The sequence below is a fragment of the Cebus imitator genome, unplaced genomic scaffold, assembly GCF_001604975.1.
Source record: "Cebus imitator isolate Cc_AM_T3 unplaced genomic scaffold, Cebus_imitator-1.0 Scaffold84, whole genome shotgun sequence".
In the NCBI taxonomy this organism is placed as follows: Eukaryota; Metazoa; Chordata; class Mammalia; order Primates; family Cebidae; genus Cebus; species Cebus imitator.
This window is the reverse complement of record NW_016107399.1, coordinates 4,323,699-4,349,324: the sequence shown is the minus strand read 5'-3', so window position 1 is coordinate 4,349,324 and position 25,626 is coordinate 4,323,699. Positions and strand designations below refer to the sequence as shown.

The 25,626-nt window shown below is 34.5% G+C and overlaps 1 protein-coding gene across 15 annotated transcripts in view; it reads right to left on the bottom strand.

Annotated features, from left to right (window-relative positions):
* DCAF6 (DDB1 and CUL4 associated factor 6) overlaps positions 1 to 25,626 on the bottom strand; it is a 141,396-nt gene that overhangs the window by 65,203 nt on the left and 50,567 nt on the right. For all 15 annotated transcript variants that reach the window (XM_037740495.1, XM_037740496.1, XM_017534164.2 and 12 more), the window contains 6 exons: positions 22,582 to 22,695; positions 18,830 to 18,965; positions 16,780 to 16,994; positions 7,456 to 7,549; positions 6,010 to 6,129; positions 5,214 to 5,474 (listed from right to left, as the gene is read on the bottom strand). In XM_037740495.1, the coding sequence (XP_037596423.1) occupies positions 5,214 to 5,474; positions 6,010 to 6,129; positions 7,456 to 7,549; positions 16,780 to 16,994; positions 18,830 to 18,965; positions 22,582 to 22,695 (940 nt within the window). The remainder of the gene's footprint in view (positions 1 to 5,213; positions 5,475 to 6,009; positions 6,130 to 7,455; positions 7,550 to 16,779; positions 16,995 to 18,829; positions 18,966 to 22,581; positions 22,696 to 25,626) is intronic.

The window sequence follows — 25,626 nt, the reverse complement described above, 5'->3', positions numbered from 1 at the left end:
GAATACAAAGGGTAAAGAAAAAAAAAAAAGAATCTATCAACTGATTTTAAATTCCAATTCAGTATACTTATCTTCCTAATTAAGCTACAAAACTCCAAAGCCAACACTGTGACCCCTCTAGATTTACTATTCTTCGGGGCATTCATTTTGCATATAATTTTCATACTCATATTTCTGTTTGTCCTTTTCACTCATTTATATATATGACCACATGATTTTTTAAAAGTATTTCTTAAGTTACCTTAAAATATTGTCTAAGAAAAATTATCTACTCGGTCCTATGTGGTCTAGACAGTCAAAGGCAAACAATGGATCCAAAATGATAAATGATTGGATATCTAATCACAGCATCTCTCTTCCAGGTGTTACCAAATTTTGGAAACCCAGTGGACACAACCAGAGTAAATGAGTGAGACTAAAAGTACAATCCGAAGACTAAAATATAGCTAAATATATCCCACCTAGTCTATATCAGCTTAAAGATAGCAAAATATCTCATTATACTTTTAATCATATCTTTACAGGGTAAATATTGTTAGGGAAAAATGTTGCATAGTCAGAGACAATATCCTGTCTTTATGAGATCTTATTCTAGTAAAAGAAATCTCATAAACAAATCAATCAAAAGTGAAAAAATATATAAATTTTTGTAAGTGCTTTTCAGAAAATAAACAGGATTATATAAAAGAGAATACAATCTCAGCAAGAAGAAAAAGGGAAGAGGACTTTACCTAGGGGAGTTATGAAACACCTGTCTTATATGGCATTTGAGTTGAGACCCAAGGAAAAGGAAGTTGGCCAAGTGATAAGCCAGGACAAGGGCTTCCAAGGTGTACTGAGAACAACACTAAGAGCAAAGAAAGAGGCAGAAAAGAATTTTGCACATTAACTGAAAGAAACCAGTACATCTAGCGTAGCAATGATCGGGTACTGAGAAAATGGTATGAGATGAGGCTAGAGAGATAGGGAAGGGCAGGCCATATAAGTTCTTATAGGTCCACAGTAAGGAGTTTAATTTTTTTTCTTTTGTAGTTGTATTTCTAAATGCAATTAAGAGCCTCTGAGGGGATTTAAACAGCAAAGTTATATAATCTGACTTAACATTTTAAAATACTCATTCTGGCTCCTGCATGGAGAATACATTATAATGAAACAACAATAGGTCCAGGGAGGTCAATTAGGAGACAAGAAATGATGGTGAGATGAAAAGAAGTAGGACATAGTTTAGAAGCAGGAGCAAAAGAACTTGGTGAATTGGCATGGGACTTGAGGGAAAAGAAGGAATCAAGAATAACTCACAGGTTATTAAAATGAGCAAATGGACCAAGAGGGAACCAATTAGGAAACAGGAAGGGTGGGAGGCTGCATTAAGTTTTAGTTTGAACATGTAAATTTAAGATGTACAATAAGCCAGGTGTAGTGTCTCACACCTGTAATCCCAGCATTTTGAGAGGCCACGGTGGGTGAATTGCTTGACATGAGGAGTTCAAGACCAGCCTGACCAACATGGTGAAACCTCATCTTTACTAAACATACAAAAATTAGCTATGTGTGGTGGCAGGCACCTGTAATCCCAGCTACTTGTGAGGCTGAGGCAGGAGAATCACTTGAAGCCAGGAGGCAGAGGCTGCAGTAACCCGAGACTGCATCACTGCATTCCAGCTTGGGCATAAGACCTAGATTCTATATCAAAAAAAAGAAAAAAATAAAAAAGATGTACAACAATAACAAAAAAAAATAGTATCAAAACCGCAGTCAGACACAAGAGTCTAGAACTTGGGGTAGATCAGATTGTTGATATATATTTGTGAGTCATCAATCTACAGGAGATATTAAATGCTGTAGGGAACTGACACAATCACCCAGAGAAAGAGTGTATATATAGAAGAGAAGAGAGCCAGAACTAAGGGGTTCATTTATAATATTCAGAAGGAGATAGAACAAGAAACACGAACAACAGTTACTGAAACCCACCAAAATTATTAAGAGTCAACAGGCAAATATGATAACATAGATGCCAAGAAAAGAAAGTGTTTCAAGAAAGGAGTGACAGTCTATGTTAAAAGCAACCCGGCTGAAAAATCTAGTGAGGTACTAACAGAGAAATATCCTCTAAACCGGTAAATGTCACTGGTGACTTGGATTAAAAGTTTTAGAGGAAAAGAGAATTGAAAAGCAGATTGGGCTTGGTTAATAAATAAATGAAGGAGGGCAAGAAAATGGAGATAGCATATATGAACAACTCTTCTGAGGACTCATTATGAAAGCAGTAGAAAAATAAGGCAATAGCTGAAGGAGAATGTGAGATAATTAAGAGAAAATTTTTAAAGAAGATAATAAAAGCATGTTGAGGCCAAAAGAAACAACTCAGAAAAAAAAAAAAAAAGGCAATGGTAATGCACAAGAAGGGGCAAAGACTTTGAGAAGCTGGAAAGGGATGGCAACTACACCGGCTAGCTTTTGATAGGAGCAGACACATCCCTAAATGTGTTTCTGCTTCTATCACAATGTGAGTACAGATGTTGGAAAGCTGGGAAATTATTGATAGTAGGAAAATGAGTGCTTTTCTTTTCACTATGAATGAAAGGTTAGAAGCTGGAAGTGGGGAAGGGATAAAGAAAGGGGAGTGTTAAAGTTTGAAAGACATGAAGGCGTAAAATAATCATTTCGTACAGCTGGAGAACATCAGTATTGAAAGGGACTGCTCTGACGCAGTGTTGAGCACCCATTGAAATTTGTGGTCATAATTTTCTTCTCTATCCTTCAGGGATTCCTCTGTAGGCTAAGAGAAGGCAGACAATTAGGTTCAACCAGAGATAGAGCCTAGCAAATTTTCATATTCCCATTGTCCCTTTCTTTGATACCAGTAAAAATGACACAGGACATGTAAAAGAAAGGCATAAATATTTAAATAAAAATGTATCCACAGCAAGGCAAGTATAGACAGAAGCATACTTTATCATTTTCTCTATCTCTATGCAGGGAAATAATAGAAATCATGGTCATAAGCTGACATTCCCATATACTATATTCATCCAATGGACAATTCCCAATATTCACAAAAATATTTGTACTTAGGCTATGGCAAATGCAAAAGAGATTGGAGAAAAAACAAAAATAAAAACATTTCAGCTTACTGCTGAAATGCTGAACTCCAGAATAATGAAAAAGCTCTTATCATAACAATTACAGACAAAACCTTTAGATGTTAAATCTAATACCAAATCATTTTTCTCAGTAGTGATAATTGCCTTGCTAACATGGAAATACTCTAATTATCTATAGCTTAGTCCACCAAAATTCTCTCAATAATCTCCTAGTTAAAAATATTTCCTTATTGGTCAGGCGCGGTGGCTCATGCCTGTAATCCCAGCACTTTGGGAGGCCGAGGTGGGTGGATCACGAGGTCAAGAGATCGAGACCATGCTGGTCAACATGGTGAAACCCCGTCTCTACTAAAACTACAAAAAATTAGCTGGGCATGGTGGTGCGTGCCTGTAGTCCCAGCTACTCAGGAGGCTGAGGCAGAATTGCCTGAACCCAGGAGGCGGAGGTTGCGGTGAGCCGAGATTGCGCCATTGCACTCCAGCCTGGGTAATGAGTTAAACTCCGTCTCAAAAAAAAAAATTTCCTTACTTTCTATAAATAATTTATGAGTAAAAGTACTGTTTCAACAGTCATCACATGATCACCAAAAATACTTTTCCTCTTCAATAATTCAAATGATTATCACATTTAATACTTACATTAATTACTGAAAGAAATTCAGCAATTTGAAATGCAGTATTAAAATGCATTAAATAGCTTTAAAAAATAAAGTTCCAAATATTTTACTCATAAACATGTTTAAGAAACAACTAGAATTGGTTAAGATTCGGTGGAACCTGAACGTAAGCTAGAGTCTTCTTGCTAAGTTTTCCTAAAAACTTATAATTTATCAAAATGTTCAAGAATATTTCCAAAAATGCTATCACTTTAAAAATTCTTGCTTTTCTCAATTTTACCTGTTCTGAAAAACAAACTTTTAACTACTTCTGCCCTAAATTCCCAAATCTTCCAAAATATCTTATTTTCTCATAAATTAAAATGCTATGTCAACAGTGTGAAAACCTTGATTCTGTAGCTCAGCTTTAGCTTATTATTATGGATAAAACGTACACAGTGTTAACAGTTATGTAATTGACTCTGGCTTTTATTCCCATAGAAACTGAAAATGAATTACTAAAAGTGGTATATACTGATAAAAGAGTGCTTAAATTAAAACATCCCATATTTGGTAATCTGGTATCAGTTGCCAGAGATGTAAGAATAAAGTGACAGCTTGGCAGCTAAGCTGTTAGAAATTTTTTTATGGGTTTCAGCTTAGGCCTGCCAGCTATATTTCTAGTTGCTAATAATTCTGGCTCTACATTGAGTAAAATTCTTCCTTAGAAGAACCAAAGAAAACAATAAATAAATATCTTATTGGTTTTTATAATTACATGTATATAAAGTACCGAGTAAATTGTAGATTCATTTGTTGAAAATTACTATTATAAATACTAGTACATTCCATAGTTAGGGGGAAAAAGTTGACCAAGAGGACTTAAAATACTGAGAAGAAAATAGTATTTTAATAGAATGTAGAGGTTTTTTCCACTAGCATCAAGTACCAAGAAGATATGCATTTGGTAAAATAATTCTTTTTCAGGTAAATACTGGAGAAATAATTCTTTTGATAAATTATATGTTGTTGACAAAGACCATTATCAAATCCACGAGAGAGTGTATACTAAAAGTACTGCATTATTTGAGGGAAAATAATCAATAATATAAGCAAAATGAAACTAATACTGATATTTTCACAATCACTTTAATATAGACATAAAACCAAATACATCTAGAAAGATATTTTGGTCTATGAGGATCTGTAAAATAATATTTAAGTCAGGTGCATTAAACTATGTCAGAACACTATCTTTTGGTACCTGCACTTTTAAAAGAATTGTTTTATATAAACTGAAGATTTCTACTATTTGTTAAAATTCATGCAAGTAAGACACACTTAATTTTTGTGTTTAAGTTACACATCCATATACTACACGTCATTTTGATCATTTATTCCAACAAGAAGTTGATGTGATTTAGTATCTTTCAAAACAGCCAGTAAAGAAGTTTTCATTATCAAAAACCATTAGATGAACCACAGCATACTTAGAGAGGAATATCCTCACCAGACTGATGATGTGTGTGGTGTCCAGATGCCTCAGCAGACTGCCTTTGTTCACTGTCTGGAGAAGATAGCAAAGAAGTAGAATGAGGGCTTTCTGTGGGAGATGATGTCGAATGAGCCTGAGCTGACACTGTAGAGGATGTAGAAGGTTGAAGAAATTGTTCAGCTGGAGTATCTACTTCCATTGCCGTTTCACTCACTTCCAAATCAGGACTTGATGGGACCGTAGGAAGAGTTGAAATATCTGATTGACTTGCTCCACCTTCAAAATACACGTTAATGCAAATTCAAATTTTAAATATTTTCTAAAACCAACAACTCTGATGTGTTCAGAAAACACATTTCTATTTGCACGCACAAACATATATATAATTTCAGTAATAATAACCACTGGTGATTTACCCCATTTGACAAAATAGGCCAGTCAAAAGGGGTAAAAATTGATCTACGACATATTCTTGTTAAAACAATCAATCTTTCCAATTACATAAAACTTATTTACACACAGAATTTTTCATATTTCCATTCTCAGAATGCATTAAAAAAAGGCTTAAAATGGGGAATCTCAGATTCTTTTACTTTGAGAAAAGCAAAAGACACACACTAGGTCTAGTGGCAAGAGGAGGAACAAATTATATCCAATACCTTTTATTCTCTACTACTTCACACAATACAATAAGAATCTTGTGATTACTACAGATGTAAAACATGGTGTAATTTAGATGATATAAGTCAAACGGCTTCAATAAGTAGTTTTTGCCAGCTTTCTGATGACTTTAATTAATATGAAAAATTACCTCTGGATCGAGATCTTCCTCGACCTCTATTGCTTTGTGCAACCTCACTTGCTTCTTCGAACCATCTTGATAACATATCAGACATTCTCTGCATCAATGACACATTGGGACTCTGCTCTCCTATTACAATATAGGTCTTATCAGTGAATTTAATAATAAGTCAGAATCTTTCATTAATACAAAAACCTAGATTTGAAGGGCTTTAAAATAAAAGCATTTTTTAAAAAAATCAAATTTCCTAAATAAATTGTATGAATGTATATAAATCTATTAGAGCTTTCATCACATGTTACAGTAATTGTTTATATGAGTGACTCTCCATCTGTACGGTAAAGTTCCTTGAGAACAGGGCTCATCTCCCCTTCATCTTTGTCTATTCTTAGGTACCTCTAAACCTCCCACCTCCTACCTCAACCTATATTTTTAGTTTTAAGAGTGCCCAGCCAAGAAGGGCTTATGAATTCTAAGTTTAATAGATTAAAAGAAAGATTTTCCCTCTCTCTAAAGCATTATAATCAAGTACAGACATAAAATAGCCTTATGTTTTTGCATGAAGTTTCCTTAAACTTATTTTCATCATCATTTACTATAAGCAAATTCTAGATATTTAAAATTAGCTGGAACCAGAAAGTATTTCGTCTTCTCCTTCACTCTTTTTCCTCTTTCAAATAAACAAGTTTTTCTAAGGGCATTTTCAAATATAATGCCAAATTTAAAATGTGACAACTCTATTCTACAGTCTTATAATTTGAAATGAAAATCAGTTCTTACATTTTCTGTAAAATCAGAGTTTCTTTTACACTTTACTGCCTTTTTAAAATGTAGCTCATATATTGGGGAATATGCTTTTGATCATAAAAGACATTTCAGAAGACATTATAGTAAGATTTTGGTTACAGACCAATTTAATAAAATATAATTCTATAGAATTATAATTCATAGTTTTCAAGTGTGTTATCTTAAAGCTCCCAGGGTAGTTTCTTATGCTTATCAAAGGCACTTGAACATTTTATGTGCTATTATAAAACCCTCAGGTTGAGTTTTCATTTCTCTTGATATCTAATAGAAAGGCAAAAATTGAGAAGTCTGACAACACCCAATGTACTATAGGGCAATGGGCATTGTTATACTTTCAGTGGGAATGTAAATTAGCACATCTTTTTTGGAGAGTAATTTGATAGCTATCAAAATTAAAAGGTACTTATCCAGTGACTCAGCCATTCCACTTCTAAGAATTTATCCTAAGATATATTTGCATAAGTATACTAACATATATGTACAAGAATGTTCATTACAGCATCACTTATAATAGTGAAGTAAAAATATTAATTTTATGATTTATTAATATTAATTTTATTTAACATCAGTTTTAATATTAAAACTAGAAGTTAAAACATTAATTTTAAAATACCACATACAAAGAAAAGCTGACCAAAGTACAGTTACCATCTCGTTCTCGTTCGCTCTCAGGCCTTGCTCTGGGTCCAGTATCTGACCAATCACCACGAAGTCTCAAACGCTTAACTGGTGGTTGTCGTAACTAAAAGAAAAGGACAGGTAAATTCTATGTAAATCTAAAACTCATCTATTCTCAACTCTTAAAGCATACTTTATGCCTATTTATTTCTATCTCACTACTTTCTTGAGCATGCAAATTAGATCTAGATGAAAATATAAAAGGCACTGGTGTAAGCCACATCAGTCTTTTGAAGCACTCGTTCTGAGGATAAATATCCACTGATGTTGACAGCCTCTATCTAATATTTTCAATCTAAAGAGTCTCAACGCAACTTTGAAATCATGTAAATGTGATTTCTAATCTCACCTGTATCACCTTCCAACTGACAAAAGGAAGATATTTTTAACCATCTTGAGCCTTGGTTTTCTATTGTGATGATAAATATAGTCTAGGTAAATTACCCACATACCTAACAAACAATGGGAGTCATCATTATTTTTACTTATTATTGAGAATTTACTCTTCAGTTCCCAAATAAAATCTATTCCAACCCTTTATGACTTGCCTCAAGTTATCTATTCCATCATGCTGCTCTCATTCTTGCCCTCTAAGAATTTTTCGTTCTACTTCAGAGTAAATGAAAATGACATCATTTTCTTTAGCTGAATTCTACAAATTAAATCTACATCTACAACTTCTAACTTATTCCAACCTTTCTTGAAGGATGTATCATTTATTCTATTTAAGCCTAATTTCTCCATCTGTGATTTTTATTTCATTCCTTCAACCCCTCGAGTATCTTGTTTGATCAATTATTCTCTCTTTTCTACACCCATATCCATTTTCTCTCTCCTGGTTCTCTGTCCCAACATGCTAAAGGTTCTTATCACTTTTAAGAAACAAAACAATATTTCAACTTCATAAAACCCATTTTCCAGCTACAATCCTTTCTCTTGCTATCACTTTACTCAAGCTTCTTGAGCAAATTCTATATGCAATCTACTACTCCTTCTTCAATCCACTGTAGTCCATCTTTCCACTGATTTCCCATCTTTCCACTAACTTCATTCCCACCAGTCACCAGTGAATGATCAATTACCAAGTTCACTGATCAATTATAAAAAGGCTCAATAATATGATCAATAATAATTGCCAACTCAAATGGCATCTTTCAGAGCTTATCTGACATGTTTACGGTGCCTACCATTCTTGATCATTCCCTTTAATATTTACATTTTTAACTTTTTTTTTTCCTCAGGCAGGGTCTCACTCTCTTGTCCAGGCTGGATTGCAGTGGTCCCATCCTAGTTCACTATAACCTCAAACTCCAAAGCTAATATGATCTCTAGCATCAACTTCTTGAGTAGTTGGTCCATGTGCCACCAAAACCAGCTAAGCTTTTAATTTCTTTTTTTAGAGATGGAATCTAGCTATGTTGTCCAGGTTGGTCTTGAATTCGTGGTCTCAAGCAATCCTACCACCTCGGCCTCCCAAAATGTTGGGATTACAGGCATAAGCCGCCACATCTAGTCCATTTTAAACATTTTTGTATTGAAATATAATTCACATAACATTACATTCATAATTTTAAATTATATAATTCAGTAGTGTATATTTACAAAGTGGTACATCCATCATCATTATATAATTCCAGACTGTTTTCATCATCCCAGAAACAAACTGTAATCAGCCACTCCCCACTCATCTCTCTGCTCAGCTCTTGGCAACCACTAATCTACTTTCTGTCTCTGTGGATATGCCTGTTCTAAACATTTCATATAAATAATATCATATAATATATGGCCTTTTGTGTTTGGTTTCTTTCACTTAGCATTATGTTTTCAAGGTTTATTCATATTGTAGTAGGCATCAGTACTTCACTTTTTTATGACTGAATAATACCCCACTTTAGCAAGATACTCTATTCTGTTTATTCAACAACTGGTTGATGAATAAATTTATTCTACTTATTGGCTATTATGAATAATGCTGAATTGAGCATATGTACGAGTTTTTGTAGGAACATGTTTCAATTCTCCTGGGTATACAGGAGAATTACCCAAGATAATTGAAACATAGTACCTCATTTTATTGTACTTTGCTTTATTGAATTCCAAAGATTCTGTGGTTTTTTTCACAAATTCAGTGTTTGTGGCAACACTGCACTGAATAAGACTATTGGTGCTATTTTTCCAACAGCGTGTGCTCATTTTATGTCTGTGTCACATTTGGGTAATTCTTGTATTTCAAACTTTTTCATTATTATTCTGCCTATTATGGTGATCTGTGATCAGAGATCTTTGATCTTACTATTTTAATTGCTTTGGGGAGCCACAAACCACATCCATATAAGACTCCGAACTTCACTGACAAATGTTATGTGTGTTATGATTGCTCCACTCACCAGCTGTTTCCCCATCTCTCTCCCTCTCCTTGAGCCTTCCAATTCCCTGAGATACAACAATATTGAAATTAGGCCAGTTAATAACACTACAATGGCCTCTAAGTGTTCAAGTGAAAGGAAGAGTAATATGCCTTTCACTTTAAATCAAAAGCTAGAAATGATTATGCTTAGTGAGGAAAGCATGTTGAAAGCCAAGACAGGCCAAAAGCTAGGCCTCTTGCACCAAACAGCAAAGTTGTAAATGCAAAGGAAATGTTCTGGAAGAAACTTTTAGAAAAGTGCTACTCCAGTGGACATATGAATGATAAGACAGCGAAAACCCAGAGCAAGGTCCTAACTCTCTTTAATGCTATGAAAACTGAGAGAGGTAAGGAATCTGCAGAATAAAAGTCTAAAACTAACAGTTTAAGGAAAGAAGCTCTCTCTCTAACATAAAAGTAAAAGGCAAACATCAAGTCCTGATGTGGAAGCTGCAGCAAGTTATCCAGAAGATATAGCTAAGATGATTGATCAAAGTGGCTACACTAAACAACAGATTTCCAATGCAGATAAAATCACCTTCTATTAGAAGCAGATGCCACTTAGGACTTTCCCAGCTAGAGAGAAGTCAATGCCTGGCTTCAAAGCTTCAAAGGACATGCTGGTTCTCTTGTTAGGGGCTTACATAGTGGTGACATTAAGTATAAGCTAATGCTCATTTACCATTCTGAAAATCCTAAGGCCCTTAAGAATTATGTTTAATTGACTCTGCTCTAAAAATGGAACAACAAAGCCTGGGTAACAGCTTATCTCTTTACAGTATGTTTTACTGACTATTTGAAGCCCACTATTGAGACCTACTGCTCAGAAAAAAAAGATTCCTTTCAAAATATTGCTGGGCATTGACAATGCACTTGGTTATCCAAGGGCTCTGATGGAGATGTACAAGGAGATGAATGCCTTCATTGCATCCCATGGATCAAAAAGTAATTTCAACTTTTAGGTCTTATTTAAGAAATACATTTTGTAAGGCCATGGCTGCCATAGATACTGATTACTCTCATGGATCTGTGAAAAGTCAATTGAATGGCCAGGCGCAATAGCTCACACCTGTAATCCCAGCACTTTGGGAAGCCGAGGTGGGCGGATCATGAAGTCAGGAGTTCAAGACAAGCCTGACCAACACGGAGAAACCCCATCTCTACTAAAAATACAAAATTAGTTGGGCGTGGTGGCGCATGCCTGTAAACCCAGCTACTCGAGAGGCTGGGGCAGGAGAATTGCTTGAACCCGGGAGGCGGAGGTTGTGGTGAGCTGACATCGTGCCATTGCACTCCAGCCTGGGCAACAAGAGCAAAACTCTGTCTCAAAATAAATAAATAAATAAATAAATAAATAAAAGTCAACTGAAAACCTAGAAAGGATTCATCATTATTGATGCCTTATTAAGAACATTTGTGATTCACAGGAGGTTAAAATAACAACATTAAAAGGAGTTTGGAAAAAGTTAATTCCAACCCTAATGGATGACTTTGAGGGTTAGAAGACTTCAGTAGAGAAAGTCACTGCAGATGAGGTGAAAACAACAAAAGAACTAGAATTATAAGTAGGGACTGATGGTGTGACTAAACTGTTGCACTCTCGTGATAAAACTTGAACAGATAAGGAGTTGCTCCTTATGGATGAGCAAAGAAAGTGGTTTCTTGAGGTGGAAACCGCTTTCTTTGCTCATCTATAGAAGTAACTCCTAGTGAAGATGCTGTGAACACTGTTGAAATGACAGCAAAGGATCTATTATAGAATACTACAGTAACTTAGTTGATAAAGCGGCAGCAGGGTTTGAGAGGATTGACTCCAATTTGGAAAGAAGTTCTATTGTGGGTAAGATGCTATCAAACAGTATTGCAAGCTACAAAGCCATCTTTTATGAAAGGAAGAGTCTATTGATGTAGCAAGTTTCACTGATATCTTATTTCAAGAAACTGTCACAGCCCCAACCTTCAGCAACCACCTCTCTGATCAGTCAGCAGTGCTCAATATCAAGGCAAGCCCCTCCACCAGCAAAAAGAATACAACTTACTGAGGCTCAGATGATAGTTAGAACTTTTTAGCAATGAAGTAATTTTAAATTAAGGTATATACATTGATTTTTAAGACATAATGCTATTGCATACTTAATAGACTATAGTACAGTATAAACATAACTTTTACATGCACTGGGAAACCAAATAATGTGTGTGACTTGTTTTACTGCAATATTCACTTTATTGCAGTGGTCTATAACCAAACTTGCTATATCTCCAAGATAAGCCTACATATCTAGGAGGGGAAGTATGGGTCATCTAATAACTCTAATTTTTGAGGGTTCCAATTTCTGCACATGCTAGTCAACACTTGTTATTGTCTTCTTTATTTTAGTCATCCTAGTGGGTATGAAGGGATAACTCACTGTGGTTGTGATTTACATTTCCCTGAGGGCTAATAATGTTGAGTATCTCCTTACATACTATTGCCATTTATATTATATGCCTTCTCTGGGAAAAAAAAAAAGCACTGTATAGTCAAACCCTTTACCTATTTTTAAATTTGGATATTTGTCTTTCTATTGTTGTTTGTAAGTGTTCCCCATATATTCTGCATACTAAACTCTAACCAGACACATGATCTGCAAAACATTTTCTCCCACTCTGTAGGTCACTCTTTTTATTTTTATTTATTTTTTAAAAACAGCATTCATTGATTTTTTTTTCTGAAAATTATGCAAGTTTTGATAAAACTTGGTGATGCTCAACTGTGAATTTTTTTATGTATCCTGGAAACCATACCTCATAATAAGAATAGAAAAAAACTTTGCATCCTCAGCAAAGGAGACAGAAAAAAAAATTCCCCACAAATTCCATATTATGTGTAAGTACAGCTAAAGGCAACTGAGAATAGTAAAATCTACACAGGAAGACATAAGTGTGTGACAGGGAATAACCAGAACAAAGAAAGCTTGGTGTGGCAGCTGTCCAAATTTTCAAACAACTAATCATCCCCAGAAGGAGAGGGCTTCACCCTTTATATAAACTATACTTAGAACAATACAATAGAATCCTGCTGCATGGTTTCAAGAGAAAGGAATTTTTATATTACATAGGTAAAGAACTAGTTTTATAACCTCAGCAATTATTTCTAGAATAAAATCTTCAAATTAAAAACAATCCCAAGTTTGACTTTCTGAGTACATGAAATAACCTAGTCAAAAATACTGAAAATGGCATAACATTCATTCACCCAATTTTTTTCTTTTTTTGAGCACTTTTTATACGTCAGTTATTATTACAGGTATTGGAAAAGAACAATGCACAAAACACACACACAAAAAAATCCCAATGTCACAGAATTTATAGCCCAATGGAGCAAACAATACATGAAATAAAAAAGCAAAATATACAAAGGAAGTTACTGTTATGTAGAGAAATAAAGCAGAAAAGGAGATAGATAGTATCAGTTAAAGGCTGTGATTTTAAATAGGATGGTGAAGTGGGGTTTCACCAAGGTTACATAATCAAAGACCTGAAATACAAAGGGAAGAAAAAATCCAGGTATCCAGGGAAGAGCATTTCAGGCACAGTAAATGCAAAAATCCTGAAACAGAGTACGTAATGCTTGGCCTGTCTGAGTTACTAAGTAAGCAGATGTGGTTAAAGAAGAATAAAGAAGAGTAGAAGGGATAATTAGGACCAGATAATATAAGATCTTGAAGCCACCATAAGGACTTCGGTTTTGCTTTAAGTGAGATAGGGAGCCACTTGGAATCTTAATGAGAAGCGTGGCATGATTTGATTTACGTTTCTAAGGATGACTTTGAATGCTATGTAGCTACAGGGCTGTAGAAGTGAAAGCAGGAAGACTGGTTAGAAAACCACCCAAATAAAGTATAAAGAGGGACAGGTCATGCCAGAGGTGCTGATAGCTTGGATGTGGGTGGTAATGTAGCTAGGGTGATAAGCAGTAGTCAGACCTGGAATATATTTTTAGGTACAAGCTATGGGGACCAGAAGAAAATGAGAGAATGAATTTAACAAAGAAGCCCAATAACGGAGTGGGGCAGGTGATAAACTGTCAAAAATAAGAAAAGATGATAGAAAAAAAGAAGGATATAAAAATAAGGGAAAACAGGAAGTACAAAAATATTGAGTAAGACAAAAGAATGAACTAAAGAAAGAAGGGGAAAAAATAAAAGAGAAATTATTAGAGGTGGTAAGGAAATAGAAAGGTCTCAACAAATAGAGAAAATACAAAAATATTATGGAAATGTTGATTTAATTGTATGATTTAAGACAAAAATCATACAATAAACTTTTATTCATGCTTTAAAACCTTCTCAGTCTTTCTAAATATTCCAAATCAATTATTCCCTACTTTGTTCTACTTACACAGAACATAATCCTTATATACATAATTCTATATTAAGTTTTACACATTTATTTACTTGTATCTCTACTTCCACTAAGCTGTGATTTCCTTGGGCAAGAGGTCATGTCTTTGTCTGGTCATCCCTGATTTTCCAAAGTTTAGTAGAGGACTTGGTGTATAGTAGGTACCCAATAAATATTTGGTGAGTTGAGTTGTCTGAATACTATCATCAACATTTTTGGTATAAAACATCAAAAGAAAATGTGTTAGAATTACAAATGAGACAGACTATTAATTTCCTCTATGTATACCTCTGAATTGGTTTGTTATAATAAGCATTTTTAAAATTTTTGGGCAATAAGGCAACACCCCTGTTCTCTCTCTCTTCCTGTTCCTCTTTCTTCCTTTCCTTCATTCTTTTTCTTTTCATTTTCTTTTTTTTTTATTCTTTCTCTTTCTTTCTTCTCTCTTTCTTCAAAANATGGAGTTTTGCTTTTGTCACCCAGGCTGGAGTACAATGGCGGGATCTCGGCTCACTGCAACCTCCTTCTCCTGGGTTCAAGCAATTCTACTGCCTCAACCTCCCGAGTAGCTGGGATTACAGGCGCCCGCCACCATGCCCGGCTAATTTTTGTATTTTTAGTAGAGATGGGGTTTCACCATGTTTGCCAGGCTGGTCTCAAACTCCTGACCTCAAGTGATCCACCCACCTTGGCCTCCCAAACTGCCGGGGTTACAGGCATGAGCCACTGTGTCCGGCCAACAAGCGTAATTTAAATCCACTTTCAGCATTATTTTTCTTAATTTAATTAATGCAACAAATAAGACCAAGGAAAAGGCTCCCGGAATAAAAATAAAGAAAGAAAGAAAAGAAAAAAACAAATGTGCATGACTCAGCCTCATTAACTCTGATTCTATAAATATCTTTTGGCTAAGTATTCCATGGTATCAAAACTAGCTGGCCCACTTAAAATGTCTATGGGCTTCCAACTTTTTCATTATGTAACAATCACAGTTTGACTGTAACTTTATTTACCCACATATCTTAAGGGGAAATTTACATGGCAGTAACAAAATGACAGAGCAGATTTCATGTTTTCAACCAGAGCAATAAACTCAAAAATCATATTATTAGCCAACATATCCTTCTTCATCAATTTCCTAATTCAAATAAACACACTGCTATGATAAAATCTCAAAGTATATTTATAAAGTAATCCTGATTTTTTTCTAATTTTATAGCCTTCTACACCTGAAATTATGAGGAATGAATTTAGTATCTCATAGGAATTCCAAAATCACTGTTATTCATTAGTAACCTTTAAAATGTATTCATTAATAGGCATTGAGCCAATACAAAAAAGTCACCGAAAATAAAAATCAACGGTTAATTTCAGAAGACATTTACAAGCCAAGGTGCAGAGTGAATAAACATAGGACCTTATAATATAAAAAAGTCAAAGTGAAAAACATATTAAGGAAGGAAGCTTAACAGGTTAAACATTTTCCTACAGCAGTGTACTGTCAAGGATACATTATTTCTACTTTTCCCCTTTTATAGATAATAAATTCATTATTTTATAGTCATTTTGTGAAAGTAATTCAATTCATTCACCTACTTTTCAATATATACAACTACTTTAACTTACCTTTTTCCCACAAATTTATTTTGTAAAATATACCTGGGGATAATGTTATATATCACTAGCACATAACTGTGAAAGAGGCACAACTGGGAGAAAAGGGGATTGCTGTCTCTCTACAAAGAGTAAATGGTAATAGGTAAAATTCTGTTGATCCATGGATATAAACATTTAGTCTCTTGGAAGTTTATCATCATATTTTCTATTATTTTAATTGCCTTTCTGTAAGTGTTAGAACTGTTGATCTTTCTTCCTGCTGCTGTGCATCTATAAAATTAAGATAAACATTTTGCTATCAAGTATATTCTCTTTAAAAATAATTCACAATGCTTTTTTCTAAAGCCTTATCCCTAAGAATTCACTATTAGGGATAAGAAAAGTTGTATTAAGGGGAGAGTACTTTCACTTCTTGTCAGACTGTTTTCTTAGTTTCATGGGGTTTTTGTTTAGAAAAGCACAACTAAATCTTATTATCTAATAATTCACTACTAGGGATAATGCTTTAGAAACAGTATTTAGAATACCAATAATAAATAAATTAGTAAATTATTACTAACATATTATTAAGGATAGAGGCTATTAAATTATTAGTTATTACTAATTATAATACAAATTACAAAAAATATTATTTTTGTAATTAGTAATTATTAGTAGTAACTAATTACTAACTAGAATTAGTAATTATTAGTAACTACTAATTATAATTAGTAATAACTGATAATTTACTAGCTTCTGTTCTTTCAAGTATGTCTCATGTTTTTTGTTTTCTAAATTGTAAGTGCCTTGAAAATTAATGCTATTTTTTTTTTTTTGGTCTTTAGGCCCCAGGAGTCACTGAATTATTTTCTGAATTGAATAAAGGACATGGTTTTGAGTAAACCTACCTCTTCTCTTCTCTCTTCTGCAGAAGGAGTTTTAAGTTCTCGTGCTGTATCATCTTTCGGGTCAAAAAGATATATGTAATCTGAAGAGTAACTAACGAGAATCTCTTGACCATCTTCACTATAACACAGAGATGTCACCCTGCAGGACTTATTATTAAGATGGGAAGGAATAAAACGGGCAACCATTCCAGTAGTCCCTCGACCTGCATAATTCCCTAAATAAGAAACAAGAAGTTACTTAAAATTAATAATGTTTTAAGGAAAAACATTTTTTAAAACTCTTAATCTGAATTATTACATATGTGGCTTAATGTAACAACATAAATAAAAGCCATCATGTTCTTTCTCTGTAGTAAGATTTTGTAACAAAACAAAAAATACGGTATAAAGATAACATCTCTACAAAAAAAAAATTCATGATTGTCTAGAATTCCAGATTACATATGCTTTGTTCAAATGAGTTAATCAAGTAAACTATGATTTATAAATATAGTCAAACGAAGTCATCTTCCAAAAGTCATCTCCCGTAAATTAAGATAATAAATTTTTACAAAAAGCTGATACTCATAAGCATACTACAGAAACTAGTATAATATCCTTAAGATGATATAATTTCTACTCTTATAAAAAATTTCTGATTGCCATGAAATTTCTCTCTTACATAGGACAGAGTAAAAACACTACTCCAATTTTAACTAACTCTGGTAGTCTTCAATGCAATATGACACGGAGGAGTACATCTGGCACTTTGTGCCCTGGGGGCCCAGAAATGCTAAATTCTAAGAATCCCACAAAGCTATATAACCTTGCACAATATTGTGCTCAAAATGTCAACTGTGTCCATCTGTTGAGAAATAATAATTAAGCCTATGATTTGATATTATATTACTACTGTTTCCCCTAAATGTACATATCCAAATAGACTGGACTCCTCAGTTATTACTAGATATGTGACTTAATGTAGCAATACAAATTAAAGCTATTACAGTTCAAAAAAGAAAGATCTCATCTGGTATTCCCATCTCAATAATCTATGTCCATCTTCACTGACATTGTTGGTTTCTGCCCAAGTCCACCTTTATTTTTAACAATATGAAACACGTGAATATATGAATGTGCCTTTGATGTGTGTGTGTGTAATCTTGGCCTTCCTTTACTGAGAAAATGTGAATGGAAGTTGACTTCCAATTGGTTATTCTGGAAGTACTTTGATCCTACATTGAGTAAAGGGAAAGAGCACTGGTTTATATTAGATTCAAATTCAGTACTGAAGCATTATTAACAGCATTTTCAGGTAAGCAGGAATACATATATGTTACACATAATACATACCCAAGTCAGCATTCTAAATTTTCTCTCTACCATGTTTACCATTATTCTCTTGATTGAAAAATAGCAGAGTCCTCCCAAAATTCATGTCCCCTCAAAATTCATGTCTACACAGAACCTCAGAATGCGACCGTTACAGATGTAATTAGTTACAATGAGGTCATACTGGATTAGGGCCCACCTCACCCTAACTAGATTAGGGGTGGGTCCAAATTCAATATGACTAGTGCCCTAAGAGGAAAATATGAATGCAGACACACATGGGGAGAATGCCATGTAAAGACGGGCAGAGATTAGAGTGATTCATCTATACCAAGGAGATGCCAAGGATTGGCAGCAACCACAAGCTAGGAGACAGGCATGGAACAGAGCTTCCAGTAGAAACCAATCATAAGACATCCTGATGTCAGACATTAAGCCTCGAAAAATGTAAGAAAATAAATTTCTGTTGCTTTAAGATACCCAGTTTGTGGTCATTTGTTATGGCAGTCCTGCCAAACTAAAAACATCAAATGTTACAACTTTTTAAAGTTAAAGTGCAAAAGTATCATCCCAAAGAGCTTCACCTAAACATGGTGAAATGTTTTTTATAATAATTCATATTAAACAAATACTATTCTCTGAAATTTTATAACAAACTAAAATTTTAAAATTGAAAATGTCATAAAGATTTACTCTTTGTACCGACAGTCCTATATTTTCTCTAATATTATCTTCTTACCTGTAGCTCTTGTGCCCAGCATTCGCCGATCATATATTCGTACTGAGCTATCAGAACAACCAACAGCAAGGTAATAAGGTATTGGTGGGCAAATAGCTACAGATGTGGCAGCACGTCGACAGTTAATTAAAATATCCTACAAAAGATAACATAATACCAATTACACAGTTATACAGCAAAGATGAAATTATATTTAAAACATTTTCTCATTTGTAATTAGAAGAAAATTACCATTCTCAGAACTCCTAATTCAGTCAAGAATGACAATGACCAGAAAAACAATATGGCTTTAACTTTTTTTCAGATTTCTACAAGAAATTATTTCTATTGTATTCAGCCTATGTTGAAATCAAAATAAATATACTCAATCAATATTTCTACGGAAGATACTCTTTTTCTTTATAGTCTGCCACACAAATCCAAAATTGATTATTTCTACTACAATACTACATACTTTCCTTATAAACCAATCAAAATAAGAAAAAATATATGGAAACAGTAAACTTGATCAAAATACAAATTTTAAAATGATCAGTATTCAAAAAATACATTCTAAAAAGGAAAAAAAATTACTTTCAAATATAAGACTGAAAACACTGAGTAATTATGCTAGATCAGCACCAGCTACAAAAAGCTGGTAATAATTCAAGAAACTCATATTTATGTAACCACAATTAACTCTTTTTCAAAACTAGCTACATTCCATAGAATGTTATAATACAATTTGAATTATTGCTCAGAAATGCCTGTTAAATATTCTCATACTCATAAAAAACATCTTTAGAAATGTAAAAAATTCATAATTACCTATATATCACTAAGTCATTAGTACCATTAGAAATGCCTGCTATTATTGGTACACTTGACAGTAAAGATGGGGTTATAATCTACCTATGACAAATCATCATACTATGATCTAACTATTGATTATTTATATAGTATTCTTTTTTTATTCTTTTTGAGACATGTCTTGTCTGCTGCCCAGGCTTACAGTAGTGTGATCACAGCTCACTGTAACCTCAAACTCTTGAGGTCAAGTGATCCTCCTGTTTCAGCCTCCCAAGTGGCTGGACTACAGGTACACACCACCACACCAGGCTAATTTTTAAAAAAAGTTTTGTACAAAGAAGATCTCACTATGTTGCTCAGGCTTATTCATAATACTTTAATTGTAATCACTGCTATTAAATTTTAACAAAAAATTAACTAATGTTTATATTTTACACTTTACTTAAAAAACCTTTCTCCTTAACCAGCTCAAAAATAAAGTACACACATAAATATAAACCCTGCAAAAAACAGGTCTTACTATGATGTCATTACTTAGCTCTATAGAAGAATTAGAAAATGTAAGAGCTAGTACCCCAAATATATATCCTTAAGGCACTCCGTTGATTCCATGCTGTTTTCTCTTATGACTCTCACTCTTCATTCTTCCCGGTAATGTTTTTAAGTCAATTCAATGTTAAACTTTATTTAATAACTAATCTTAGAACATTACTCTCATTACATAAAATTTATTAACCAAATGCCTTTCATAATTCTAAGTTTTTAGTAATTAAGAATTATTCTAGTTACCAGTTTTTCTTTATGCCTCTATCCACTTTTATATAAACATAAAGGAAAAGTTGTATTAAGGAAAGAGTACTTTCACTTCTTATTAGACTTGTTTTCTTATTTTCATCCGGTTTTTGTATAGAAAAGCACAACCAAATCTTACTACACTGAATACTAAAATAGTTCAACAGAGTTTGCAATAACACTTTATAATACGCACCACTTACTCTAAGGAACAGGTATATCAAATACGCCTAATAACCTGATATTTAAATTTACTTCTGAGTTTAGTTCAATGCTTCCCTATTTGCACACACACACACACACACACACACACACACACACACACACAAATATTTACCAAAAAAACCTAATTAAAGTGTATGTTTAAAAGTTTTGTTTTGTCTGAGACGGAGTCTTGCACTGTCGCCCAGGCTGGAGTGCTGTGGTGTGATCTCAGCTCACTGCAACCTCCGCCTCTCAGAATCAAGCAATTATCCTGCCTCAGCCCCTCCCAAGTAGCCAGGATTATAGACGCCTGCCCCCACGCCTGGCTAACTTTTTGTATTTTTAGTAGAGATGGGGTTTCACTATGTTGACCAGGCTAGTCTCAAGTTCCTGACCTTGTGATCCGCCCAGCTTGGCCTCTCAAAGTGCTGGGATTACAGGTGTGAGCCACTGCACTTGGCCTAAAAGTTTTTAAATTTCTACTTTTTGTTTTCTTTTACTTCTCTGTTTCAAATTTATAAAATAATCTTTTTACCATAGAGCATGTTAACCATGGGAACTGGTTTAGTTAGCAAGCACTTAACCTGATTACCAGTAATTCCGGTTTTGTGTGTGTTTTTTTTTTTGGTAACTTTCAGTAAAAATATATTTTAAATAGTACTTTCTTATTCTATTTACTACTTCAAAATGATCCAGGGAAAAGCTACTGTACTCTAATTAATGTATGCCAGGAAAAAACACTTGAAATTACTTGTCTGGGGTCAAAAGACTGAATGATTTCTTAGGGCTTTTATCAGTTTAAAATAGTATTAAAGGCCAAGCATGGTGGCTCACGCCTGTAATTCCAGCACTTTGGGAGGCCGAGTCAGGAGGATCACTTGAGCCCAGGAGTTTGAGACCACCACTGTGGGCAACATGGCAAGACCTCATCTCTACTACAAATTAAAAAAAAAAAAAATTAGCTGGGCATAGTGGCACACACCCACAGTCCCAGCTACTTGGGATGCTAAAGCCAGGAAGATTACTTGAGCCCAGAAGGTTGAGGCTGCAGTGAGCTAGGACTGCACCACTGCACTCCAGCCTGAGATGACAGAGTGAGACCTTGTCTCAAAAAACTTAATTAATTTAATTTAATACCATTAAAGCATAAAAAGCTGATATTAGAGATATTATCTTTAGAGTAGTGAGCTAAATTTGAACAAACATGTTGATAGCATGGTATTTTATTATTATTATTATTGAGACAGAGTCTTGCTCTGTTGCCAGGCTGGAGTGCAGTGGCACTATCTTAGCTCACTGCAACTTCCACCTCCCAGGTTCAAGCAATTCTTCAGCCTCAGATTCTACAGCCTCAGCCTCCCAAGTAGCTGGGACTACAGGCACACGCCACCATGGCCAGCTAATTTTATTCTTTTTTGTTGAGACGGGGTTTCACCGTGTTGGCCAGAATGGTCTCAATCTCTTGACCTCGTGATCCACCCACCTCGACATCCCAAAGTGCTGGAATTAGAGGTGCGAGCCACCACGGCTGGCTGGTATCTTATTATTTCTTTTAAAAAAAGGTAACATATAATTACTGGTTTAAAAGACAGAATAAAAAAGACAATAAACTACCACAGGCCTTTATAACTGCTTTTTGGTGAGTCAAAGTTGTTTCCATGAGTAAATGAGATATACTGATATAAATTCTTCAGGTTTTTATATCATCAGAATGTATATACCGAACAATTATGCACATTTTCATAAATATATTTTAAACGTACAGTTAAAATATAAGTTCCCCAACTTCAATATTAACATTTGATATTTTTCAACTTGTGATTATAAAATATACACCTATTGAATATTTTAGCAAAATAAAAATTTAAAAATTCACCCATAATCTTACCATCCACATAACTTACTGTCCAATTTTAATTATAACCTTAACTTTTTCTGCATCATTTGTATAAAAATTTAATTCTTACATCTTTACAATCTTCTTTTGTGCAGCTAGTTTTGATGCGTGTATCAAACCACCTAACAGTTCCATCTTCACCACAAGAGAGAAAAGTGTAAGGGTCATTGGGTACAGTCATAATCTGAAGATGAAAAGAAAAGTGCAGACAATCATACTGAATATTTAAACAGGTGGCTCTGAAAAACCGTCCTACTATTTCATAAAATGATTAAGATTACAAAAACCATGCATTTTAGTTATTCATTACTTACCCACACTATGATTCAGAATGGTACAATACAGATAGAAATACATAAGAAGTAACTGTTGAATTAATATGATTAATTACTTTGAAGATTAGCATTAACTTAACTTCAGATAAAAAGCTATTTAAAATTAGAAACTTCTAACAGCTAGGGAAGAATGATTCTCCCCTAGGTAACTTGTTTAAACTATTCAAAGGTTAGTTTTTATGTTTTCTCCATGTGAATTTATAATTCTACTATAAATATGTAAGCAAATTTTCTTCTCTGGTAATGTTTAAGAAAACTGTAGGTTGCTGAAATGATTTAAGTGGATAACTCACCTCTCAAAAAAATTTTAATTGTGATAATGGTTACATAATTTGAATATACTTAATGTCAACAAAAAGTACTCTCAAAATAATAGTTTAAATGTCAAACTTTATATGTATTTTACTACAATAAAAACCTTTTTAAAAGAAGTACAATATTTTAGATATGCCTTTAACTGCTTCTAATTTGGCAATGACAATATTGTAGGCTGAGGGTCTCTATAAATCCCACCTCAATAAGTTCCTCTCTCCTATGTCCCAAAGACCAGTATTAGACCATGGCGTTAGGAACTGGGCAGCAAAGCAGGTAGCGACCAGCGGGTGAGCGAGCATTTCCACACAAGCTCCATCTCCTGTAGGATCAGCGATGGCATTAGATTCTCATAGGAGCATGGACCCTATTGTGAACTATTTCTGTAAGGGATCTAGGTTGTACACTCCTTATGAGAAGGTAATGCCTAGCAATCTGAGGTAGAACAGTTTCAAACCCAAAACCATTCCCGCTCCAGGTCCATGGAAAAACTGTCTTCTGTGAAACCAGTTCCTGGTGCCTCTGCCACACATGGTTTTCTGTACCCAGTGTTCCTATGTTTGAAACACTGTATATATGAAAGGTATTCCAACTCAGTCATCAAGGAAATATAAATTACCACCACAAAGATAAACAGGTATACCAACCAGAATGACCAAAATGAAAGAGACTGATAATATCAAGTGTTGATGAGGATGTGGAGTAGTAGAACAATCACACATTGCTGATGGGAGTATAAAATGGTACAATCACAATGGAAAACTATGTATCAGTATCTACTAAAGCTGATCATAATACCTCTCCTGTAACCCAGCAATTCCACTAAAAATAAATGCCTTCATGGGGCACGTAAAAACATGCACTAGAATGTTCACGGCAGCACTATTTATATTAGCCAAATTCTTGAAACAACGCAAATATCCAACAATAAACTGGGATTAAATTGTTATCTATTCCTAAAGTACTAAATCATCACTAATAATGAACAAATCATTACTATTCCCAGAAACATAAATGAATCTCACAAACTTTCTGTGTGAAAAAAAGTCAGACACAAAATAGAACACATAATATGATTTTTATTTTCAAAAAATCTTTAAAAAGCCCAAACTAACCTGTGCTCTTAAGAGACTAGAAAGCGGTAAACCCTTTTGATGGGGAAGAAAAGGACCTATTGGGGGCTGTTTCTTGTTCTAGATGCTGAGTGCATGTATATTTTATTTTGTGAAAATTAACCAAGTTGCACACATATATGATGCCAGCACTTTTCGGTAGGTGTTTTATACTTTTAAAAAATTTACTTGGAAAACCTTTGTCTTAAAAGGTTTACTGTTATCATCGTAACCAGAATAATGGTAGCCCAAAGATATCCACATCCTACTTGTTAGAACCTACCAATACTTTACCTTAGATTGCAAAAGGGATTTTGTAGATGTGATGAATTAAGGATTGTGACATAAGGAGATTATCCTAAATTATCCACACAGGTCCAATACAATTACAAGGGTCTTACTGAGCAAAACAAGGTAGGAGAGTGAGAGTCTGAGAAAGAGACAAGATGATGAAAGAAGTCAAAGAGTAAAAGAAAGAGATCTGAAGATGCTATGTTGCTGTGTTTGAAGATGAAGGAAGGGGACTTGCTCCAAGGAGTGCAAGTAGCCTCTTGATGTTGGAAATGGCAAGACCAGAAGGAATACAGACCTGCCAACACTTTGATTCTAGCCCAGTACACCTTATTTCAGACTTCTAACTTCCAGAACAGTCAGATAATAAATGTGTTACTTTAAACCACACACAAACACACACAATATTATATATACATATATATATAATATATATATGACATGGTTTGGCTGTGTCCCCACCCAAATCTTATCTTGAATTGCCACGTGTTTTGGGAGGGACCCGGTGGGTGGTAACTGAATCACAGGGGCAGGTCTTTTCCATGCTGTTCTCGTGTTAGTGAATACGTCTCACAAGATTTGATTTTTTTTGTTGTTTTTTTGAGACAGAGTCTTGCTCTGTCGCCAGGCTGGAGTGCAGTGGTGCAATCTCGGCTCACAACCTCCGCCTTGCAGGTTCAAGCGATTCTCCTGTCTCAGCCACTTGAGTAGGTGGGTTTACAGGCACAAGCCACAATACCCGGCTAATTTTTTTGTATTTTTAGTAGAGACAGGGTTTCACCATGTTGCTCAGACTAGTCTCGAACTCCTGACTTCGTGATCCACCCTCCTTGGCCTCCCAAAGGGTTGAAATTACAGGCGTGAGCCACCACACCCAGACAATCTGATGGTTTTTAAAATGGGAGTTTTCCCCTGCACAAGCTCTCTTCTCTTGTCTGCTGTCATGTGAGACACACCTTTCACCTTTTGCCATGATTGTGAGGTCTTCCAGGCGTAGAAATCTTAAGTCCAATAAGCCTCTTTCTTTTTTTTTTTTTTTTGAGACGTTGTCTCTCTCTGTTGCCC